General features: G+C 42.8%; 1 protein-coding gene across 3 annotated transcripts; it reads left to right on the top strand.

The window, feature by feature from the left end:
- The first annotated feature begins 257 nt into the window (after nt 1–257).
- On the top strand, nt 258–24013 carry LOC118027077 (cytochrome P450 2U1). 3 transcript variants are annotated; one of them, XM_035030247.1, is made up of 5 exons: nt 258–1032; nt 15666–16301; nt 18299–18460; nt 20129–20296; nt 21452–24013. In XM_035030247.1, exons 1-5 carry the CDS (start codon nt 375–377, stop codon nt 21628–21630), a joined length of 1803 nt encoding a protein of 600 aa, XP_034886138.1. In that variant the 5' UTR covers nt 258–374; the 3' UTR covers nt 21631–24013. The 3 variants fall into 3 exon arrangements, with proteins under 3 accessions (XP_034886138.1, XP_034886139.1, XP_034886140.1); XM_035030248.1 differs by lacking the exon at nt 20129–20296; XM_035030249.1 differs by lacking the exons at nt 18299–18460; nt 20129–20296.
- Nucleotides 24014–24829: the final 816 nt, after the last annotated feature.

A 24829-nucleotide genomic window follows, 5' to 3' on the forward strand; every position in this document is an offset into this window, starting at 1 on the left:
TCCCTTCTTCCTCTGAATCCCGGTTTATTTTTATTTTATTTTATTTTATTTTAAATTTTGAATCCCGGTTTAGATAAAGCAGCAACCCCGTCTTTTTGCTACCGAGGTGGGCGCGGGGACCCTTTAGGTAGAGGTGCTGCTGTTGAGGCTGAGTCATGTCGGCGGCCTGTTCATCAGGCATAGTTTATACGCTCAAATGACACACGGGTAACACGAGGAAATCCGACAGCCAATCGGAACGCAAGCATCTTTGTATCAGGGGCAGTAACTGCCGTGCCCAACCCGGAGGAGAGGCGCAACTGGACCACCGGGCGAGCGCGTCCCCGTTTCCGCTCGGGCGTAGCTGATTGGAGGCGGGGAGGGGGGTGGAGAGAATGCGGTGGGCGCAGCCAATCCGGGACGCCCTCCGCCGCTCTTCTGCCCGCCCTCCGCCTTGCAGCGCAGTTAGCAGGGGGCGTGCGGGGAGCCGGCCCCGCAGTCAGCTCGCTGTCTCCCAGGGTTCGCCGGAGGAAGCTGAGGCTGCGGACGCCGGCGCGCAGGCCATGGCCTCCCCCGGGCTGCCAGAGCCCCCCGCCGAGGGCTCGCCCTGGCCTCTGCGCCTGCTGCACGCCCCTCCCGGGCTGCTGCGGCTGGACCCCACGGGCGGCGCGCTGTTGCTGCTCAGCCTCGCGGCGCTGCTCGGCTGGAGCTGGCGGTGGCGGCACCGGGCGCGGGGCATCCCCCCTGGGCCCACGCCCTGGCCCGTAGTGGGCAACTTCGGCTTCGGGCTGCTGCCTCGGTTCCTCCGACGGAAGAGTTGGCTGCGCCGCCAGGCGAGGGCCGCAGGAATGGAGCCCTCGGCCCTGAACCCGCAGATGTTCCTGGCCGACCTGGCCCGCGTGTACGGCAACGTCTTCAGCTTCTTCGTTGGCCGCTACCTGGTGGTGGTCCTCAGCGACTTCCACAGCGTGCGCGAGGCGCTGGTGCAGCAGGCCGAGATCTTTAGCGACCGCCCGCGGGTGCCGCTCGTCTCCCTCGTAACCAAGGAGAAGGGTGAGCCGGAGCCTTGGGGATCGCGGGCCGCGTGAACGCGCGATGCGGCGCCTCCTGCGTCCTTTCCAGCCGGCGCACCTAGCCCACCTGCATCCCGCCCCGAAGTGGGAGGGCGGCGGCGACGCGTCCCTTTAACGGGGCCTTTACGATCGCATCGAGCTGCTGGGTGGGTGGCTCGTTAATAGTCCAAGATCACAAGTAGGAAACCCGCAGGAAAGTTGAGGAAGGGTAATGGGGACAGGGGTGGGGGTGGGAGACAATGTGTGAAAGCCAGGCTCGACCTTTCCAGGCATATTCTGTCCTTCCCAGAACAAGGCCTCGTTCTCAAGGCTGTGTCTCCAGGGGGAAACTTCGGCCGTGTTAGAAGGAGGCAGGGATATTTTTTACACCTTCTGGGTTCTGAGTGAGAGTTTAAGAAGATATTTTCTATAAGATAAAAGGTCCAGAAAACACGTTAGGTGCCTATGGGCAAACCTCTTTTACGGGGTTTATAGCCTCTGATTTCTGGTTCTGGAAATCCAAGTTGGGCAGTTTTGAAGGTTGGGGAATATATTATCCACTGCAATAAAAGATCACCTTTACCCTTCCCCTAACTCCACCCCCCCCCCCTTTGTTTATCAGTCTTACTCTATGTCTTACTGGCTGGTATAGATCCTAGACTTTTTTGTCTGAGTCAGATGTTAATTTAATTGCCTTTTCATCAATCAGGTGTTAAATTTAAATGTCTTTACCTCGGGAAGCTTTTTCTTACTTCCTCTCCGACTTAGGCTCCCTTTTGGAACCAATTTCTATGCACAATTGCTTTTCCTTTACTGCACTTAACAAAACTGGGGCTGGATAATTTTGTAACTGGATGTGGGTCTTCATCACTAGACTGACATCTAGGAGAATATGGAATGTGGCATAAAGAGATCCAGGCTTTTTAGAATCTCATTAAGCCAGAATTTTGCATCGGGATTTTAAATGAATAGTAATGATGATCATAATGTTTTAAATGTCCCACAGAAAAACAAATGTCACCGTTCATAATTCACCATTTCCCTGCCTTCACACATCGCTGCTGCTTCTATCTAGAATTTTCTTCCCATCTCATGGCTGCCTGGAGAACTGCTGTTTGCTTTTCTTTTCTCTCCCTTTTTTTTTTTTTTTTTAAGATTTTATTTATTTGACAGAGACACAGGGAGAGAACACAAGCAGGGGGTGTGGGGGAGGGAGAAGCAGGTTCCCCGCGGAGCAGGGAGCCCCATGTGGGGCTGGATCCCAGGACCCTGGGACCATGACCTGAGCCGAAGGCAGACGGCCAGTGACTGAGCCACCCAGGCGCCCCTCTTTTCTCTCCCTTTTCATTAAAAAAAAAAAAAATTGTGGTGAGATACACATTAACAAAAAATTTGCCAACTTAACCATTTTTAAGTTCAGTGACATTAAGTCATTCACATTGTTGTGAAACCATTACAACCATCTGCAGAACACTTTTCATCTTGGAAAACTGAAACGTTGTACCCATTAACCAAACATTAAAAAAAACTCCCTCCTTGGGGCACATGGCTGGCTCAGTTGGTAGAGCATTCAACTCAAAATCTTGGCGTAATGAGTTTAGGCCCCATGTTGGGGGTAGAGATTACTTAAAATTAAACAAAAACAAACAAAATCCCCTCCTTCCTCTTTCTACCCCCTGGCAACCACTGTTCTATTTTCTGCCTCTACAAATGTGACTATTTTAGGTACTTAATATAAGTGGTATACAATATTTGTCCTTTTGTGACTGACATATTTCACTTAGCATCATGTTTTAAGGTTCTTCCATGTTATAGCTTGTGTGAGAATTGCCTTTCTTTTTAAGTCTGAATACTACTCTGTTGAATGTCTATAATACATTGTTTATCCTTTTGTCCCCTGATGGAACTTGGGCACTTCAAACTTCTAGCTATTGTGAAAAATGCTTCTAGGAACATGGCACACATCCATTCAAGTCCCTCCTTTCAGTTCTTTTGGGTAAAAACCCAGAAATGGAATGGCTTGATCATATGGCAATTCTCTATTTAATTTTTTGGGTAACTGCCCTACTGTTTTCCATGGTGGCTGCGCCATTTTACATTCCCTGTGGCAGTGAACAAGGTTCCAATCTGCCCTCACCCTCAGCCACACTTGTTATTTTCTGTTTTTTCATACCTGCTTGAATGTCACCTCTTTAAGAATGTGTTCCCTGACCTACTTCTCTACTCCACCAAAGAGAGGCTACCCTTTCTCCATGATAGCACTGTTTCATTTTTTTTTTTTAAAGATTTTATTTATTTATTTGACAGAGAGAGACACAGTGAGAGCAGGAACACAAGCAGGGGGAGTGGGAGAGGGAGAAGCAGGCTTCCCACTGAGCCGGGAGCCCGATGCGGGGCTCAATCCCAGGGCCCTGGGATCATGACCTGAGCCGAAGGCAGCTGCTTAACGACTGAGCCACCCAGGCGCCCTAGCACTGTTTCATTTTAAACTCCGTTCCACTCCCAACCCCTGCCAATCAGCACATCTCTTCACTTCCTCCTGCAGATCTGCAGTTCTGCATCCATCTACTTTTTTCCATCTCCATTGTCAGCACCCTCAATCAGTACCATCATTTTTCATCTGATACTTGAAGCCTCTTAACTAGCCTGCTTGCTTCCACTCTAGTTTTTTATCCACACAGCAACCGGAGGGATCTCTTTTTTTAAATTTTTTAAGATTTTATTTATTTATTGGATAGAGAGGGGACAAAAGCAGAGGGAGTGGGAGAGGGAGACGCAGGCCTCCTGCTGAGCAGGGAGCCAGATGCGGGGCTCCATCCCAGGACCCTGGGATCATGACCTGAGCCGAAGGCAGACGCTTAACGACTGAGCCACCCAGGTGCCCCAGGGATCTCTTTAAAAACCATGAATCAGGGACGCCTGGGTGGCTCAGTCAGTTAGGCGGCTGCCTTCGGCTCAGGTCATGATCCCAGGGTCCTGGGATCGAGTCCCACATGGGCTCCCTGCTCAGCAGGAAGCCTGCTTCTCCCTCTCCTGCTCCCCCTGCTTGTGTTCCCTCTCTCGCTGTCTCTCTGTCAAATAAATAAATAAATAAATCTTAAAAAAAAAACCAAAAAACAAACAACAAAAAAAACCATGAATCAAACGGTGTTTCAGCTCCCCAGCTGAAATCAGGTTTCTCCAACTCCATCCTTGACCGACTGTGCCCTGAACGACCTGGTTCCTGCCTGTCTTTCTGACTTTAGCTCTTTTCATTCTGCCTTTACTTGTAAATTTCAACCTGCGCTAGACAAATTAAGCAGATTCCTGCCAAACTTGTGACTGTTTCAGTCTGCTGGGTTTGTTGTCCTTGGACGTGGAATAACTTTTCACTTGACTGACTCCTTATCCTCTCTCAGGCCAATTGTCACCTTTGAGTCCTATTTTAGACACTGCACAATATCACAACTTATTTTATCTCATTCATATTTCACTCATTAAACACCTTGAAAATATTTAGGTTACTACCAGCCCCACCTACTAATGGAATATAAACTCTGCGAGGGCTAAGATTTGGTTCATCATGTGAACCACTGTTTCCCTACTTATTGGTACAAGTAGGTATCAAGAAATGAGTGAATATGTGCATAACAAGCATCTGTTGATGTACTTACCACATTATATTGTAAATTTTTTTGCATGTCTTTTCCTTTGGATTCTTTTTTAAGGTATGAGTTAGATTTTCTTCTTTGAGGTCCTTCCTGGTGGGTTTGTGGTTTGCTCAAAAATCTGTGATAAATAGTTTCTAAGTATTAGTTGGGTCACAACTTATTATTAGATCCTTTATGTAGGAAAGGACTGGGAACTGGGGGTAACTTGGTGTTTCAGCATCTCAAAACATTCATTCCCCCAGAAGACAGTTAGGATTTTTTAGGTGATACTGCTCTGGTATTCTAATGGATGTGTGTTGGGTCATGTGCTTTGAATTGAGAAAAATACTGTGGCTGGTGAAGGTGATTGACAAGAGAAGGAGAAGGAAGAACCATAGGCTACAAAGGAAATGCTTGTGGGGTTAACTTAGAGTAGAGAACAGATCATCTGAATAGGAAAATGTAGATAGCCGAGGAATTTTTTTAATGGAAACTTTTCAAGGGTGAAGAATAAAAGGGGAGAATGTGAGTTTATTTCAAGATGTCCCTCAAAGGATGAAGGACCAGACAAATTCTGAGCAGACTTTATAGATCAAGAAATGGATAGCCTGAAGTTATCAGCCTGAAGAAGAGAAGCCATGGGAGCTAAAGGCTGAGCTCAGCAAGATTTGAGGAGTGCCCCAGCTACCTTTGGCCACTGTTTCCAATGGCAGAATTGTAAAACGTGAAATTGCCTAGGAAACAGATGTGTAGAGTATAGGAGAAAGAGAAATGGTATTAGGAATTAGAAGTCAATAATATTATTTATTACAAGATAATTTTGGGGAACGTTGCTGCTGAAGTTGGGGAGACTAGCAGAGAAGTGAATGTTTCATAAACAGTGATGTGCATGGGCAGGCTTGAAATAGTTGACAACACATTGCCAGAAAGTTCTAGAATGTGGGAGTTTGTTTATTTTGTTTATTATATTTGAATTTTTCAAAATCTCATGCTTAGACAAGTTGATGTCCTTCTAAGCCCATAAAAACTATAGTAAGCTGGATATCCCATAAAGATATTTCACATTAGCCATGGCCATCACACTCATTACTCTGATTCTTTTCCTAAGCAGGAATAGAAAATAAAGTTACAAAGTCAGAGCCAAGGCTACCAAAAGAGTGCTTTACTCTTAAGTGTGGTCTATTTCTTCTAAAAGGTTTGTGCACATCACATTTTTATTATAAAATATTTCAAATATGAAGTTTAGAGAGCAATATAAATTCATTTATTTACCACTCAGATTTGCTTCAGATTCATAAACAATACATAGCTTCATTTGGTATGTTTTTTAAAAACTTACATATGTTATTTATTTGTTTGTTTGTTTGCTTGAGAGAGTGCTCTCAAGATCAGGGGGTGGGGGCGTGGGGGGGAGAGAGGGAAGAATCTTTTTTTTTTAATTAATTAATTTATTTTTTTGATGTAGTGTTCCATGATTCATTGTTTGTGTATAACACCCAGTGTTCCATGCAGTACATGCCCTCTTTAATACCCATCACCAGGCTAACCCATCCCCCCACACCCCTCCCCTCTAGAACCCTCAGTTTCTCAGAGTCTATAGTCTCTCATGGTTCGTCTCCCCCTCCGATTTCCCCCCCTTCATTTTTCCCTTCCTGCTATCGTCTTTTTTTTTTTTTTTTTTTTTAACATATAATGCATTATTTGTTTCAGAGGTACAGGTCTGTGATTCATCAGTCTTACACAGTTCACAACGCTCACCATAGGAGAGGGAAGAATCTTAAGAAGGCTCCACACCTGGCATGGAGCCATGTGTGGGGGCTGGATCTCACAACCCTGAGATCATGACCTGAGCTGAAATCAAGAGTCGGATACTTAATTGACTGAGCCACCCAGGTGCTCAAATGTATCTTTCCACTTCCGGTTTTTGTTAATTGATTTATCTATTTCCTTGTTGACAGAAATTAGATCCTTTCTAATTTTAAAAGATTGCTAGAGGCTTTGAACAAGAGTGAAAGCAAGCTGCAGAGCCATAAAAATGGAAAGTAAAATGGAAATTGGAAGAAGTTTAAAAGTAGGGTATAGACCAGTCAGTATTACCTACTTCAAAGGGGAAAAAGATGCAAAATGAAATTAGGAAATAAAGGTAGAAAATGAAAATTCATCTGGGGAATTTAAAAATGAATGAGGAGGGGCACCTGGGTGGCTCAGTCAGTTAAGCGGCTGCCTTCGGCTCAGATCATGATTCAGGGATCCTGGGATGGAGTCGCGCATTGAGCTCCTTGCTCAGCAGGGAGCCTGCTTCTCCCCTGCCTGCCATTCCCCCTGCTTGTGCTTGCTCTCTGTCTCTCTCTCTCTCGCTGTGTCAAATAAATAAATAAAATCTTTAAAAAAAATAAAATAAAAATGAATGAGGAAAGCAGGATAACCAAATTTTGTAGTAATTGCGGTAAAATAGGTATTTGAAATAGTCATGTACTCATATCAAGAAGGCCTGAATTCCCACTAAGAGGAACACTTCTGGGCGCCTGGGTGGCTCAGTTGGTTAAGCGACTGCCTTCGGCTCAAGTCATGATCCTGGAGTCCCGGGATCGAGTCCCGCATCGGGCTCCCTGCTCGGCAGGGAGTCTGCTTCTCCCTCTGACCCTCCTCCTTCTCGAGCTCTCTCTCATTCTCTCTCTCGCAAAAAAAAAAAAAAAAAAAAAAAAGAAGAGGAACACTTCTATGTCCCCGTGGAAAGAAAGGACAAATATAATCAGTAGATGGATAGCACCTTCTCTGCTTCAGGAGGAAGAAAATGTATGTGTGATAACTGTAAATCGCATCAAATTCAATGTATTTTAAGTATTTTTACTTTAGTGTATATTCATTACTGTAAAACATAAAACATGGAAAAGGAAAAAAGAATTCCTTTCCATTTTTTTCAAAAAGAATTGAAAATCATCTGTGATCACTGTCATTTTGAGATAGCCATTACTGACATTTTTATGTATTGCCTTTATCTTAGCCTATTTGAGCTGCTTTAACAGAGTACCATAGGCTGGGTGGCTTATAAACCGCAATTTATTTCTTACAGTTCTGGAGGCTGGGAAATGAAAGATCAAGGCCCCAGCAGACTCCGTGTCTTGTGGGGGCCCACTTCCTAGTTCCCAGATGGCCATGTGTAACCTCACATGGTGGGAGGGGGGCAAGGGAGCTCTCTGGGGCCTCTTTTATAAGGGCACTGATCTCATTCATGAGGGCTCCACCTTCATGACCTAAATCACCTCCCAAAGACCTCACTTCAGATACCATCACATTGGGCATTAGGATTTAACATATGAATTTGGAGGGGACACAAGCATTCAGCCTGTGGCAACCTTCCAGTATTTTTTCTATTTGTACATGTATTTTTTTTTCTCTTTTAAAACTGTAGATTCAATTAGCCAACATATAGTACATCATTAGTTTCAGGTGTAGTGTGCAGTAATTCATCAGTTGCGTATAACACCCAGTGCTCATCACATTGTACATGTATTTTTTAAAAAAAAAAATTTGTTTCTTTAAAATGGAATCATATTCACACTCTTTAAAATTGTTTTTATCACTTAAGTTTTCTGACTATATTTCCATATTATTCAATATTCTCCTGCAAAGCCCATAAGAGCCATACAACATCTGTTTCTGAGAATGTATCACGGTCAATTTAGCCTATCCTGTGTTTGGTTTGAAGTGGATTTTTGTTTCAACTGTCCACCACCCGTTCCTCTGAAAAGCACTCCCCTTTGAGGAACTCCTTGTCTTCACCACCCGTTTGTACCCACTAACTGTGGTTGGAACATGAGATGTCTTATCTTTATATGAACTCCCCTCTCTGGCCACAGTGATTGGTCAAGGGATAGACCGTGATCAGAGATGACCTGATCAGAATATCTTGCCTCTCTGTATCCGTGGCTAGTCTGTAGGCTGGGCACAGAACTCAAGAATATATTCACAGCATAGTCCAGAAACCTCAAGTCACAAAATAAACTTGAGGCGTTCCAAATTGGTATCATCATGGGATACCTGCCTGAAGCATTTGAATCCTCCTCCAGCATTTTCCGCCTTGGATCTGGCCTTTTCTCTCTGGTGGGGAGAACGGGAGATTAGGAATCCCAAGATCAGGAATCCCTGATGCTTGAAAGAGCTGGTTTGCAGTAGGAAAAAATGAAGCCAGGCAGAATAGTGAAAAATAGGTGAGTTGTGTGGCCTTTAGTCTTCTTTGAGCTGATAACACCTGGCTCTTCCTGGGTTTGGTTCCACAGCCTAATGGGCCCTTTTGCCAAACCTACTTAAAGATATATTTGTGTCATTCCGCCCAACAAGAAGAGTCCGGATTTTTGCTCTGGAGCCATTTTTATGTTTTAGTGTTACTAGCCTCCTTGAAATGAAGCCCTTGTATATATCTGTGACTACCATTGCTTTTCAGGGCTAGGAATGGAGAGGTCAACGACTGTCAGATGAGCCTGAACCTCTTTCAGACATTCCTAAGACCTTAAGCCATTCTGGCATTCTCAGGCACGGTCACTTGGTCACTTCTTTTGTCTTGCACTTCATACCTGTCAACTTGTCAGATGTCCCAATCCTCAAATGTTAGCCACTTCTGAGAAGGTCCTCTCCATCTCCTTGCCTCATCTAAACCTGATTTCCCTCTAAAGATAATTTAGCCCTTCTTGAAACATCCTCTTTAACTTTGCTCAAGTTATATTTCTAAAATGTGCCTTCATACACCTTTATTTACAAATGCAGCATCCGCTCACGTGTCCTCTCTTGGTTTTTTTTTTCTTTTTTTTAAAGATTTTATTTATTTATCTGACAGAGAGAGGGAGAGAGCACAAGCAGGGGGAGTGGCAGGCAGAGGGAGAAGCAGGCTTCCCGCTGAGCAGGGAGCCCGACGCGGGGCTCGATCCCAGGACCCTGAGATCATGACCTGAGCTGAATGCAGATGCTTAACCGACTGAGCCACCCAGGCGCCCCACATGTCCTCTCTTCTGAGAAGTGCTTCCTTCCCTCAGCTGACATGGTGCTCCTTCCTTTGTCTGCATTACAGCTTCAATACACCTCTGACATACAGCATTCAATCAATACATCCTAACAGTGCAACATTCAATACAGTCCAACATAAACATTCAATACAACACATCCCAACAATGCCGCATTCAATAAATATATTCCAACTCTGCAACTTCAGGACACTCTAACATACAGCATTCACAACAGTATGTAACTTCAATACAGTCTAACATACAACAGTGAATTTGGATTGTTGGTTGATCTAGTTCCTCAAAAGACTAACATCTTAAAAAATGGGATTGTGTCTTTTTAATCTATATGTCCTTAGTAACTGGCACATAGGGGACTCTAAATAAATATTGGAAAAACTGTTAGAAAAGAGGCATTTTACTAGAGAAAATATTTCTAAAATACAAATGCATAGTTGAAAGATTGTAGATGATACAGACTGAGGATCTAATAAAAGAAAAAGTTTCTTGAGAAATAGGACAAAGCAAAGATGTCATATGTGATACCTTAAATTAGATGGCAGTTAAAAGTAGTGTCGGGGTGGGGTGGGAGGGATGGGGTGACTGGGTGATAGACATTGGGGAGGATGTGTGCTATGGTGAGCAGTGTGAACTGTGCAAGACTGTTGAATCACAGATCTGTACCTCTGAAACAAATAATGCAATATATGTTAAGAAAAAAAAAGAAGAAGATAGCAGGAGGGGAAGAATGAAGGGGGGGAAATCGGAGGGGTAGACGAACCATGAGAGACGATGGACTCTGAAAAACAAACTGAGGGTTCTAGAGGGGAGGTGGGTGGGAGGATGGGTTAGCCTGGTGATGGGTATTGAGGAGGGCACGTTCTGCATGGAGCACTGGGTGTTATGCACAAACAATGAATCATGGAACACTTCATCTAAAACTAATGATGTAATGTATGGGGATTAACATAACAATAAAAAAATTAAAAAAAAAAAAAAGTAGTGTCAGATCCTGAAGTTAGGAAAAAGAAGGCGGCCCAACAACACTTAGCGTCTGAATGCTGAATGCAGCAAGACTTGGCCATGGTTAAATGCAGGAAGAGTGACTAAGCTCTGGTTGCCTAGGAAATAGTTTATGGGCTTTATTGAATAAAGGGAGAGTTCTAGTTTCATTTCCATTTCTTCTCTGTCTTGATAATCACACACCAAACCAGAGGGACTTTTAACAGAAGCACACACACCCTGTCCATGGTGAAATGAATCTACAATCCTATACCACAGTATTTGAAGACAAAAAGTAGACCTAGGACTGGCCAGTGACTTCATAGAGTGGAGGATGACCACTCCTATGTGTCCACATGGGGCCAGGGTGTACGAGTGGAATGTGAGACAGTTTACCCTGTGGAACCCCAGAAAGTCTCAGGAATTGGAGGTACCAGTGATTACAGGAGTCAGGGATGAGCCACTGAGTTTGAAATGCATATAAAATATAGTTAGACCAGTTCCTTATCACCACACCCACTCCCTCAGAAAACAGAAAGTAGATGCTCTGGACACTCTTGGGTTTTAGTGACCTCTTGCACATGGATGTGGAGTGGGTGGAGCGAGGGCAGAGAGATACGACCTTGTATCACGCAAAATGAAAAGCTGCCTCTAGATAAAGAGAGGACTCTTGAAGAGCTTCACTTTGAGTGAAAGATTGAATTTGACAAGGAACACCCAACAAACCTACCAGTAACAAAAGAAAACAAGGAAATTTTTCTGTCTTGGCTTGGACCCTGGCAGAGAAAATGTTCTCTCCTACCTCCAATCCCTGCTGCAACCATCCTGCCATTTTAGCACCAAAGCAGCCACAGACTATATGTAAATGAATTACAGTGGCTTACTAACTGGCTGTGTTCTAGTAACCTTTATTTATAAACCCTAAAATTTGAATTTCATATTTTTTGTATATCATGATGTATTGTTTTGATTTTTTCCAACCATTTAAAAATACAAAAACTAATCTTTGTTGACTGACCATATAAAAAGAGGCAGCAGGCTGGATTTGACCTGTGGACTGAAGTTTGCTGATCGTTAATCTAGACTTTAAGTAAATGTGTTAAAAATTCAGTCTGTTTCTCTAATGCAAAAAAAGGCAAGAAAGGAAAGGGAAAAAAGAATAGATACAGTAGGACAAAGTTCAAAATAATATATTAGAAATAAATTAGTAATTGTATTAAATGTAAATGGAATAAATTGGCTAAAAGATTGCTAGAACGGATTTTTTTTGTTAGAATGGATTTTTAAAAATCCAAATGTATGTTAATTAATTAATTTTTAAAAAGATTATTTATTTGAGAGAGAACACATACAAGCATGCATGCAGGGAGAGGAGCAGAGGGAGAGAATCCTTAAGCAGACTCCCACTGAGCATGGAGCCCGACCCTGCTGATCTCAATGACCCATGAGATCACTACCTGAGCCAAAACTGAGCCGAAACTGACTGAGCCATCCAGGCACCCCCAAAGGTATGTTATTTTAAAAGAGACATACACTTCCCCAAAAAAGAGACATACCCCAAACATAAGGGTACATTAAAATTCAAAATAAAAGAAAGGAAAATGTTATACTAAGACAATAGTTTAAAAAGAAAAGCTGGTGTCTTTTTTTTTTTAAAGATTTTATTTATTTATTTCACAGAGAGATAGAGCAGGAACACAAGCAAGGGGAGTGGGAGAGGGAGAAGCAGGCTTCCCGTGGAGCAGGGAGCCCGATGCAGGGCTGGATCCCAGGACCCTGGGATCATGATCTGAGCCGAAGGCAGACGCTTAACGACTGAGCCACTCAGGCACCCCAAGCTGGTATCTTTTTGACAACGTATACTTTAAGTCAAACTTCATTGTTAAGAAGTAGTGAATTAAATGATGATAAAGGAAGCTTTTTATTAAACTAGGAAGATACAATAATTTTAAACTTGCGTGTACCTAAGTATATATGTACCTAAGAGCAATGATAGATACATAGATATAAATAGCTATATAGCAAAATAATGTAGCAAAACTTGCAGAACTGCAAAGAGAAGTTGATAAATGTACAGTTGTACTAAAATATTTTAACATAAGTATTTGAATAATTGAGAGAGCAGGAAGATAAAAATTTGCTAAGGGTACAAAAGATTTGATTCCAATATTTATCAGGCTTTTTCTATTGGACATATAGAAAACCCTGTATCCAACAACTGATTTAGATAAAAATTCTTCTCAATTTTATTGGAAATTTTATTAAAATTGATCACGTACTAGGCTAAAAAGTAAGCCTCATTCGTGTCAAAAATCAGTATAAGACAAATTAACTTAGGTAGCAAAAAAATCATAAAAAATTTTAAACGATTATAATGAAAATACATGCAAACAGTACTTGTGGACTGTAGCTCATATGGTACTCAGAAGCAAATGTAGAATCTTAAGTTATTTATTAGGATAAAGGTCTGAAAACTAGTGAGTTAGATGACCAACTTTATATATCTGGAAAATAAAAAAGCATAAAAGAAAAAGAACATATCATTATAATTTTAGACAAATTCTTCCAGAGAGAAAGAATATACCCTGGCTTATTTTAAGAGGTCAGTATATTCAGACAAGTATATTATGAAAGTGGAAATTTATTGGCCATTTTCACTTGTGATTATGAATTTAAAAATATATTATGGGGGGGGAACGCCTGGGTGGCTCAGATGGTTAAGCGTCTGCCTTCGGCTCAGGTCATGATCCCAGAGTCCTGGGATCAAGTCCCACGTCGGGCTCCCTGCTCAGTGGAGAGCCTGCTTCTCCCTCTCCCTCTGTCATTCCCTCTGCTTGTGCTCTCTGGCTCTGTCTCTCTGTCAAATAAATAAATAAAATCTTTAAAAAAAAAAAAATATTAGGGGAGGGTGCCTGGGTGGCACAGTCGGTTAAGTGTCTGACTCTTGGTTTCAGCTCAGGTTGTGATCTCAGGGTTGTGAGATCCAGCCCTGCGTTGGGCTCCACACTCAGCTCAGAGTCTGCTTTGGATTCTCTCTCCCTTGCCCTCTGCTCCTACCACTCTTGCTCTCTCTCTCTAAAATAAATAAATAAATCTTTAAAAAATATATTAGGAAACCAAATCCAACAATTAAAACCATAAAAACACTATAACCAAAATTGGATTTATTCTTGCATTGCAAGCAGGTTCAATTATCAGAAAGAAGGTAATTTTCAAATCTATAAATTAAATGCAATTCTAGTGAAAATCCCAAAAGTTTTTTGTTGGTAGAACTTGACAAGCTAAAGTTTTATAAAAGAGTGAGGAACCAAGAGTAATAATAATAATAATAATAAACAATTTTGAAAGAGAAGAAGGAGGGGGGACTCCCTATTAGATGTTAAGACTTACTATGAAGTCTTATTTATATCTTAAAAAGCAACAGTGATGGGGCGCCTGGGTGGCTCAGTCGTTATGCGTCTGCCTTTCACACAGGTCATGATCCCAGGGTCCTGGGATCGAGCCCCGCATCGGGCTCCCTGCTCCACGGGAAGCCTGCTTCTCCCTCTAAGCCTCCTCACTGCTGTGCTCTCTCTCTTTCATGCTCTCTCTCACTCTCAAATAAATAAATAAAATTAAAAAAAAATAACAGTGATTAGGACAATGTGCTTTAAGCACTTCATAGAGTAACTTGGCAAGTCTTCTATACATTGAAGATGTACATTTTTATGACTCATCAATCCACTCTTAGCAATGTTCTCAAAATTCTGAGGAAGTAAAAAATGTAGAATAAATATATTTTCTAAAAATCTTTAGAAATTTGCCTCCCATGCATTTTTGCTTTAGCAAAATCAGGGAAGGAAACTAGAAAGAGGAAGAAGTAAAATCCAGGAAATGGGTTCAACACAGGAGAGTTTAAGAAAATTCTTAATAATGCCACACAGAAGTCACCAAACACCTGAACAGAAGATCTGGAAAGGCAGCCGTTGCAGATCTGAGCAGATGTGTGGCAGAGTCCAAGGAGAAAAGCCAAGCTGATAGATTGTCTGATTCGTTTGACCACATGGATGTGTGTATTGAAGGACACTTTATGGAGGTATTAAAGATTGTGAGAAGATTTAACCACAGAGAAGGGTCTGTATTTACAGCATCTCGGTGCCCGGCACACAGTCGGCATTCAAAAATATTTGTTAAATACGTGAAGCATGTCCTCAAAAGTAGCAGAAATGAAGTCAATTAAAAATGGGAAAGGAGGACCAGCTGGGACAATAAAGGGCACCATGGAAAATAAGAGGGTGAAATAGGTGACGGGAAACAAGGGATATTTGAAAACAATTTGATATAACATCTCAGAACAACTCTGTTGCGTTTTGGTGATGGGGGATGTATAACATAAGTGAGGATCAAATAAGGTAGAGTTGTGGAGACCTTGAGTTCAGATGTTTTTAAATTAGGGTTGTTGCTAGCAACAGACAATTTAGAGTACCTGCCAGTTATTCGGTTCCAAACTGATAGCCAGGGTTATAATCCAGTTGGGCTGTTGATTTATTCAGTTAATATTTAACAAGCTCCTCCTGTATCCCCAGAATGATGCCAGAAGCTGGGATCTTAATGGTCAGCACAATCCGATAATGTCCCTGCCCTCCTTCTATTCAGAATGCTGAGAATATGGGGATATCCAGCCTGAAGCATTAAAAAATGCTTTAAAAAGCCTGGACTTACTCTTACGAAGGCCAAGATTTGGAAATTTACGCTAACTCTAGAAATTGAAATTCATTGCTTTTCATTTCACCAGGGGTTCCTACCTATCATAATAAGCTTTATCGGGTATGATTTTTATTATTAGGAACTTACACTATCATGATAATACAACTTTGCTAATCATTCTTCTTGGCTGGTAATCTCTACCTGTAGCTGAATTTTGCACAAGGGATTTGACAAACACAGAACACACCTCATCATAGGTCCTGCTCAGTAGGGTCAGGCATTGCTCTCTCTCACCTTCTTTTCTCGCGGTCCTTTTGCAGGGATTGTATTCGCACATTACGGTCCTGTCTGGAGACAACAGAGGAAGTTCTCGCATTCAACTCTTCGTCATTTTGGCTTGGGAAAGCTGAGCTTGGAGCCCAAGATTATTGAAGAGTTTAAATATGTGAAGGAGGAAATGCAGAAGCATGGAGAAGACCCCTTCAACCCTTTCCCCATTATCAACAATGCCGTCTCTAACATCATTTGCTCCCTGTGCTTTGGCCAGCGCTTTGACTACACCAATAGTGAGTTTAAGAAAATGCTCAGTCTTATGTCACGAGCCTTAGAAATCTGTCTGAACACCCAGCTCCTCCTGGTCAACATATGCCCCTGGCTTTATTATCTTCCCTTTGGACCATTTAAGGAATTAAGACAAATCGAAAAGGATATTACCACTTTCCTTAAAAAAATCATCAGAGACCATCGAGAGTCTCTGGATGTAGAGAACCCTCAGGACTTCATAGACATGTACCTTCTCCACGTGGAGGAGGAGAAAAAAAATAACAGCAATAGTAGCTTTAATGAAGATTACTTATTTTATATCATTGGTGATCTCTTCATTGCTGGAACTGATACCACAACTAACTCCTTGCTTTGGTGCCTTCTGTATATGTCACTGAACCCCGACATACAAGGTAATTAACAGATGTTTCCTTCATTCAGGCAAAGCCAGATTATTTAAATCAGTATCAGCAACTTGGGCGATCCTGTGGCTCCTAGCACTAAGCAGTGTCTTCAGGCCAGAAAACAAAGTGGAGACACTTGAATCCCACAGGGAGTTGGGAAGGTGTTAACAGCGAAACTGCCAAGTTTCTAGACGGTAGGACTAATGTCATACCTTCTTGCCCCTGCTTTAAATCTCTACAGGTCTGATTCTGTGTGAAATGTATGCTAGAGGAAGACTTTTTAGAAAAGAAGGACAATTTAGAGCTAACAGGAGTTACAATGATTATCTGAACCCAGTCATCTTGTTTTGAAAATGGAGAACAGAGACCTAGAGAAGTTATGTGACTTTCCCGAGATCACAGAGCTACTTCCACCATGTCGATACCGATAGGTGGGGTCTGGCAGTTCACAGTGGAAGACCACAGAAGAGGACAGTGTATTGCTTTTCTATTGCTCCTATAACAGGTCACCACAAACTTAGTGACTTAAATCAACACAAATTTGTTATCCTGAAGGTCCGTGTCTCATTGGGCTAAAATCAAAATGTTGGCAAGGTGGCATTCCTTTCTGGAGGCTCTAGAGGAGGATACATTTCCAGCTCACTTGGCTCCTGGCCCCTTTTCTCCATCTTCAAAGCCAGGGATATTGCAGCTCTTCTCACCATTTTCTTTGACTCCTATCTCCCTCTGACACTAAACTGGGAAAAGTTCTTCAGTTTGAAAACCCATGTAATTCATGCACACCCAGAAAATCCAGGGTCATCTCCCCATCTCACGGCCCTTAATCAAATCACACCTGCAGGGTCTTTTTTTTTTTTTAAGATTTTTATTTTTATTTATTTGACAGATAGAAACTCACCGAGAGAGGGAACACAAGCAGGGGGAGTGGAAGAGGGAGAAGCAGGCCTCCTGCTGATCAGGGAGCCCCATGCGGGGCTCGATCCCAGGACCCTGGGATCATGACCTGAGCCGAAGGCAGATGCTTAACAACTGAGCCACTCAGGCGTCCCACACCTGCAGGGTCTTTTTTTGCCTCATAAAGTAGCATATTCATAGGTTCTGGTGGGTTGTGGTGTGGACATCGCTGAGGGGCCGTTTTCTGTCTGTTATAAATGAGATTATGCTTCCCGCATTAGTTAACTCTTGATGAGTACCAAATTATCCCCAAATTTCACAGCTTAAAACAACCAGCATTTACTGTCTCACAGTTTCTGGGGATCAGGAATCCAAGAGCAGCTTCGCCCAGTTGGTCTGGCTTAGGATTTCTCAGGAAGTTGTCGTCAAGATGTTGGCTGGAGCTTCAGCCATCTGCAGACCTGACTGGGACTGAAGGGTCCACTTCTAAGATGGCTTGTCCCCTTGGCTGTTGGCTGCAGGCCTTACCATTTGGACTTTTCCATAAGGCTGCCTGACTTGGCAGCTGCCTTCCCTCAAGATGAGTGACCCAAGAGAGAGCGAGTACCCAGACAGGAGCCACAGTGTCTCTTATGACCCAAGCTCAGAACTGACGCCATCACTTCTCCTTTATTCTGTTGGTCACACAGACCAACGTGGTACCTGGTGGGAGGGGACCGTACAAGGATGTGAACACCGAGAGGCAGGGATCCCTGGGGGCCACGCTGGCTACCTCACATTGTCTGACTGAGAGAGTCAGTCTCCTGTTCCTATGAGAAAATGATTGAGAGGACTCCCTAATTCCAGAATGCTTTCTCCTTTACCCATCTATCTGTTCTGCTGGCCACTTTCCGAGTCACAAGGTGGTACCGGGTCCCTGGGACCAGCTGCCTCTACTTGGATATGTGACCAGTGCTTCACTTCTCTGAGGCTGAGTCAGGTCTGAACTGCCCGCTTAGCAGTTGTGGGTATGATGTGATGGCAAGTATGCATAGGATGGCAGTCTCAATTCTCCTGCCTTATCTTCTGGCTTACTATTTGTTATTCTTTCTTTTTTTTTTTTTTTGTAATAGAAAAGGTTCAGGAAGAAATTGAAAGGGTCATTGGTGCTGACAGAGTCCCTTCCCTCACTGACAAGGCCCAGATGCCCTACACGGAAGCCACCATCATGGAGGTCCAGAGGCTGACGGCGGTGGTGCCGCTTGCCATTCCTCACATGACCTCGGAGAAAACAGGCAAGTCTGGGATCTCTCTCCTTTGAGTGCCCTTGAGGGAAGCCCTGCCCTTAATCCATAGGAGTTGAAGTGACGGTGTGCTGACCATTCTGAGGGTTTAACACCATGTCGTGGATAATCAAACATCAGGGAACATTTTGGCCCTCAGTTGTCTATTATTGATGTACTGGCATTCCCGCCCGGCTTGTTTTCTAAATAGCTCTCTGGACTTCAGAGCATGCGCACTTACACTGTCAAGCAAATTCTACCATTTAAGATGGCTATATTGGCAGGAAAAATGCCGGAATTAACAAAGGCACCTTTCTGTCTTCTTGGAAGGTCAGAAGAGCTCATCTAAATATGAAATTAAGTATTTTAACGGGGAATTACCCTACTTCACCTTTTACAGTTCTACAACTGAAGCACAAATATGACTTGGAAGAGCCCTTCTGATTCCAAGGGCACCTGTTTCAACTTCCCACCTACACGGAGATGTGTCCATTGTGTCATGTCTTTGACACGTAAGCGGCCAGACTCTATGTAAAATCCCTCATAAGAAGGAACTTACCTCCTCTGGAGATGCCCATGATGTAACAGGCTTAAATATAGGTGTAAGGCAGTTGTAGGAAGCAATAACTTATAAATGACATTGGATCACTTCATGTTTTCTTCTGTCCAAGTTAGATGCACTGTGTGTGCTGTATCTTTTGGGCACTGTTTAAAGTGCATATGAACTTGGCAGCTGCTGAGAGCCTGTGTGGACTTCCCTGTACAGTTGACCCTTGGACAACACAGGGGTGAACATCGTGGGTCCACTTATATGCAGATTTTTCTTAATAAAAACATTGGGGGCGCCTGGGTGGCTCAGTTGGTTGGGCGACTGCCTTCGGCTCAGGTCATGATCCTGGAGTCCCGGGATCGAGTCCCGCATCGGGCTTCCTGCTTGGCAGGGAGTCTGCTTCTCCCTCTGACCCTCCCCCTCTCATGCTCTCTCTCATTCTCTCTGTCTCAAATAAATAAATAAAATCTTTAAAATAAATAAATAAATAAATAAATAAATAAATAAATAAATAAAAACATTGGAAAATTTTGGGGAGATTTGTGACAATTTGAAAAAATTCACAGATAAACTGTGTAGCCTAGAAATACCAAAGAAATTAAGAAAACAGTATACCATGAATGCATAAAATACAGATGTAGATATAATTTATTTTATCAGTTACTACCATACAATACAGTTGACTCTTGAACAACATGAATTTGAACCATGTGGGTCCTCCTATGTGCAAATTTTTTACACTACAGTATTGTAAATATATTTTCTCTTACGATTTTTTTTTAATATCACAAAATTTGTAATTCTTCGGAAAGTTTACCTGGAATGTCCTATGATTTCTGTTTCAGTGTCTTCTCTTAATTGTAATGTTTTTCTGGTTTGATTTAATTCATTAATTCAACATCTGTTAAAGCAAATCCTGTGCCTTACCTCAGGCTGGGTCCTGGGAGCACATGGAGAGCATGCCAGTTGATAAGGTCTGGCCCCCACCCTCCAGCACCTCAATGTTTAGTCTCCACGAATTAAGTAGCTAGGTATGTAACTAGATTTCTTTTTCAGATCGTGATGTTTAGGGAAAACTATCAGTAAGAACATGTTTAATGACACTGGGTTCTTTTGTTTGTTTGTTTTAGTGCTCCAAGGATATAGTATTCCTAAAGGCACAGTGATAGTACCCAACTTGTGGTCAGTACACAGAGACCCAGCCACTTGGGAGAAACCAGATGATTTCTACCCTAATCGATTTCTGGATGATCAAGGACAACTTATTAAAAAAGAAACATTTATTCCTTTTGGGATAGGTCAGTTAAACTTTTATTTTCTTAATGGCATAATTAAAGAGGTAGAGCTAAAAGAATCTTTTATTATTTCATGATACTGTTTTAAAAATATATCTTTCCTGGGGAGCCTGGGTGGCTCAGGCAGTTAAGCATCCGACTCTTGATTTCGGCTCAGGTCATGATCTCAGGGTTGTGAGATAGAGCCCCACATTGGGCTCTGAGCTCAGTGCAGAGTCTGCTTGAGAGTCTCTCTCTCCCTCTCCCCCCGGGCTCATGCTCTCTATCTCTCTAAAATAAATAAATAAATAAAATCTTTAAAAATATTTCTTTCTTAGCAAGCAAATGTAAGAGAAGAGGTAAATAATCAAGATAATACAGCCCCACTATATTCATTTCAGATTTTAAAAACAAAATGAAAGCATTGGTTTTAAATCCTTTAATATGACTAGAAATGTCCCTTTCTGAGCTGCACAAGTGATTATTTGAGTCTCAGGAAACTGTTGGCGTTAAGAGCAACTTGTAATCTTTTGCTGGGCTGGTGGCTGAGAGGCTGGGTTCTCCAACCTCACCAGTCCCTCTTTTAGACACCTGGATGAGCACATGTAGGATTCTTTCTATAAAAAAGGAATGCTCCAGAGATTCTCATTTGACTCATTTTCTCTTTGATCTTCCAGGTAAGAGCAAAGGAAAGAGATAAGAAGGTATGGAGGAGACAAGAGTAGCCTCGATCTGTCTCTAGTTCCAGTCTAGAATGAGGATAGGTTTTCATGAGTAGGAGTTAAAATGTGAATTTAGTACGTAAAAATTCTGATCAGCATATTCTTTGGGAAGCCATGAGGTATATGTGGCCATTTTATTTTAAAATTCTCTAGAGGTGCGTAGGTGGCTCAGTCATTAAGCATCTGCCTTTGGCTCAGGTCATGATCCCAGGGTCCTGGGATCGAGCGCCACATTGGGTTCCCTGCTCAGTGGGGAGCCTGTTTTCCCTTCTGCCTGCCACTCTCCCTGCTTGTGCTCTCTCTCAAATAAATAAAATCTTAAAAAAAAAAAACCCACCTCTCTCTATCTTCATTTAAAACACTTAATTGAGATATTTCATATAAAATTGCTCTGATCTCGAGATAGGAAGAGTGATGGTATTATAATCCCAACTTTCTCTTCTGATCTCATTTTTAGGGAAGCGGGTGTGTATGGGAGAACAACTGGCCAAGATGGAATTATTTCTGATGTTTGTGAGCCTAATGCAGAGTTTCACATTTGCTTTACCCAAGAATTCTAAGAAGCCCATACTGACTGGAAGATATGGTTTAACTCTAGCCCCACACCCATTTAATATAATCATTTCAAAGAGATAACATGTCCAAGAAGAGAATGTAAATACATTTCCTCCTCAGCAGATTCTTCCTTCTGCAGTTGACGGCAGACCCAGCAACGCAGTGGCCCCAGGTTAGGTTCAGATGAGAGGGAGACCAGAATGTGGATGGAGCTTGCATCTTGGAAGATTCCTCAGCAGGACACTTCCGTCACTTTAGCGACGCCCGTCTGTGACTTAGGGGATGGGGACCCGAGTGCCAGCTCGGGAAGCAGGAGATCTGGATTTTATCCCCCGTGGCTTCCACCAGTGAACATTCCTCCTCATCACTCAGTGCCTCAGTCATTCCGTGTGTCAAATGAGTTTAAGAAAACGTGCCTTCTCTCCTCTCTCAGCACTAAGGAAGGTCAAATGCCGCATGTCTTTCCTGACATCACCAAAACACTGTTAAGTCCTGAAGAAGCCGAAGGAGGACCCACAAGCTCAAGACCTATGACAGCACGAAAGTGGGGTTCCGACTTGAACACTTTGCCAGAGAAAGATGTGGGTTTCAGTCATGACGAGTTAGAGCTTTTCTCTGCACAGATCCTATGTTGGTCTTGGGAGGGGGGAGGCTTGTTCTGTAGCTGTTATCTTTTCGTTTGTGATGTAGTTTTTTACATTTTGTAGACACAGACTCAAGTGCCCTTGTCGGGTATGGAGAGGGGAGCCTGTTGTTTGAGTGTGTGTGTCTGTCTTCTGTTTCAGCTGCAGCCACAGTGAGGCTTGGCTGAAGAAGAGGCTTCGTGGCTCCGAGTCCCTCTCTGCTGAGCTGCTTGCAAACATACAGCTCTGCCTTTCCACTTGAGCCCTGAACCGTGAGCTTGGGAATTCTGATACTGGGATTCCTCGGGAAGGATTCAGGCTATGGTTCTCTCTCTCTCTCTTGCACGGGCTCCGTAGGTCTCTCACCTTAGTACCTCGCAGAGACACAGAGGCATTCTTAATCTTGTTAAGAGACCTACATCGTTCCTTAATAAAGACGGCCCCTTCAGAAGAGCAGTTCTCAAAAAAGCACTGACCCCTTTCAGGGGGTATTTGGAAATGTGTAAGTGCATCTTCGGTTGTCACAACGATGATGGAGCTATTGGCCTTTTGCTGCGTGCAGCCAGGATGCTGTGTCTGAGCAGACCTGTACCCAGAGGAATAATCCTGCCTACTCTGCCAGTATTTCCCCCAATGAGGGCAAGCTCCAAAGAATGACCAGCCCTCTCCTGGATTCTCCCGTAGTGCTCCTGATAGAGAAGTAACCACGATAATAAGATGTGCACCCACAGTTTGGAGCCTTCCCTCCTGCAGGCACCATACTTAGTGCTTGCCTTGTATGCCTACATCATTCTTACAGAAACTCTATTAAGAAGACATTATTTGTAGCTGACCGAGCTGAGCGTCAGAGAAGTGAAGGTACCTAGTTAGAAGGTCCCGTTGTTCATTTCAGACCCACCAGTCCTCGTGACTGGAGAGTTCTCTCCTTACCACTGCCCTGTATTGCTGTCACCTGATCCCATGGGAGTCTACTGGGCGTTTTCAGTGCAGATGGATGAGGTACAGGCAGATCTCTAGGTGCCTTGAGGACTTTCGTCAACTAAAAAAAAAAACAAAAACCAAACCAAACCAAATAAACTCACTGCCCAGGAATTGTGAGCAAATGGATTGGTTGTCTAGATTTGTGATGAGATGATGGTGTGTGGTTACACTGTACCTTGAGCAGGACAGTTTGTTCCTCAGCTGGAATTTTATATGTTTTTGCATTGCCCTAATAATTTGGCATTAGCAAGTTTATTACTCCTTAATTTATACATACATTTTCAACATTCCTAACCGAGCAGTTTGTTTGTAGCTTGCTTGAAAAAAACAAACAAACCTGTTCTGTGAGATTCTGTTGAAATCAGATGTTCATTAAACTCTTCAATATAATGCCTCAGACTGTAGCACTTTAAAAACATCTTTATATGGTAAATCACTGAAAGGACTGTTAATGCTGTCCTTGTATATGTTGGCATTTTATGATTTTGTACCTTATGATTTATTTGAAGTGTAAAAATCATAATACTTTGTTTTATATATCTTCCTAATGCCTAATTTTTAATCCTCATCTTTAGCATAATTTTTGGTGCTTTTATTAAACTTTCAGTTTTAACTGAAGTAGTATCGTCTGGTTTTTTGTTTCTTGTTTTAACTGCTGAACAAAAATTTTTTTCAACTACAAGCCGAGTTAGGAAATGGAGGAGGGAGCAGACCTCCAAAGAGAGAGACAGTCACAATGTAACAGAAACATGGCTTTAAACTGGAGGATAATTCTTTTAAAATATCCCCTCAGAGCACAGTTACTCTCAGGACCGTCCCAGCTCAGGTTTCTGATTTCCCACGCCCCAATCCAGCGTTATTTGAGGGAGGGATGAATCTACATGAGCCCATTTTGGCCAAGTATTGAGTACTCTCTTACACTTCTCAGCTCTGGGAGAGGAGTTTGTTAAATACCTCAACCTGTGGATTTTGCCTACAGATGAGCCCCCTGCCAGCTTTTTCCTTGTCCCACTCTTCCTCCTGCTTCCTCATATAGCTCAGAGGTCACCTCCTATCTAAAGTGGCCTTTCTGGAGAACTCCCTGCTATGGACTAAATGTTTGTGTCCCCCCTAAATTCTCATATTCAAACCTAATCCTGATGTGATGGTGTTTGGAGTGGGACCTTGAGATGGTGACTAGGTCTTGATGGTGGAGGCCTCGTGAAGGGATTAGTGTCCTTATGAAAGAGGCTCCTGAGAGCTCCCTTGTCCCTCCCCCATGTGAGGAGCAACATGAAGACAGCCGACTGAGAGCCAGGAAGTAGGCTCTCAGCAGATCCCGAATCTGCCCTCATTTTGGACTTCCAGCCTCCAGAACTGTAAGAAATACATTTCTGTTACTTATAGGACAGCCAGTCTGGTATTTCGGTTCTAGCAACCCTCACAACGCTCCCTAATCTCATCACCCAGTTCCTCCAAGCCCTCCTCACTATTTATGGTTACTCCGTTTATTTAAACCCTCAGCTCCTACAATCTGCTCCACCTCCTGCCAGTTTAAAACACTTGATGCACAAGTTTTTAATTTTCATGAAGTCCAATGTGTCTATTTTTTCTTTTGTTGCCCGTACCTTTCGTGTCCTATCAAGAAATAGTTGTCATATCCAATGTCACAAAACTTTCCCCCTTTTCTTCCAAGA

The sequence above is a fragment of the Mirounga leonina genome, unplaced genomic scaffold (genome assembly GCF_011800145.1).
Source record: "Mirounga leonina isolate KUSES-001 unplaced genomic scaffold, KU_Mleo_1.0 Mir_357, whole genome shotgun sequence".
Taxonomy (NCBI): Eukaryota; Metazoa; Chordata; class Mammalia; order Carnivora; family Phocidae; genus Mirounga; species Mirounga leonina.

Bases quoted from the DNA above. Each gene is read 5' to 3' on its own strand.
- LOC118027077 (XM_035030247.1), top strand. From the start codon at position 375: ATGCGGTGGGCGCAGCCAATCCGGGACGCCCTCCGCCGCTCTTCTGCC. The intron at 1,033-15,665 runs GTGAGCCGGAGC...GTCCTTTTGCAG, and splicing joins CCTCGTAACCAAGGAGAAGG to GGATTGTATTCGCACATTAC. The intron at 18,461-20,128 runs GCAAGTCTGGGA...TGTTTGTTTTAG, and splicing joins CATGACCTCGGAGAAAACAG to TGCTCCAAGGATATAGTATT.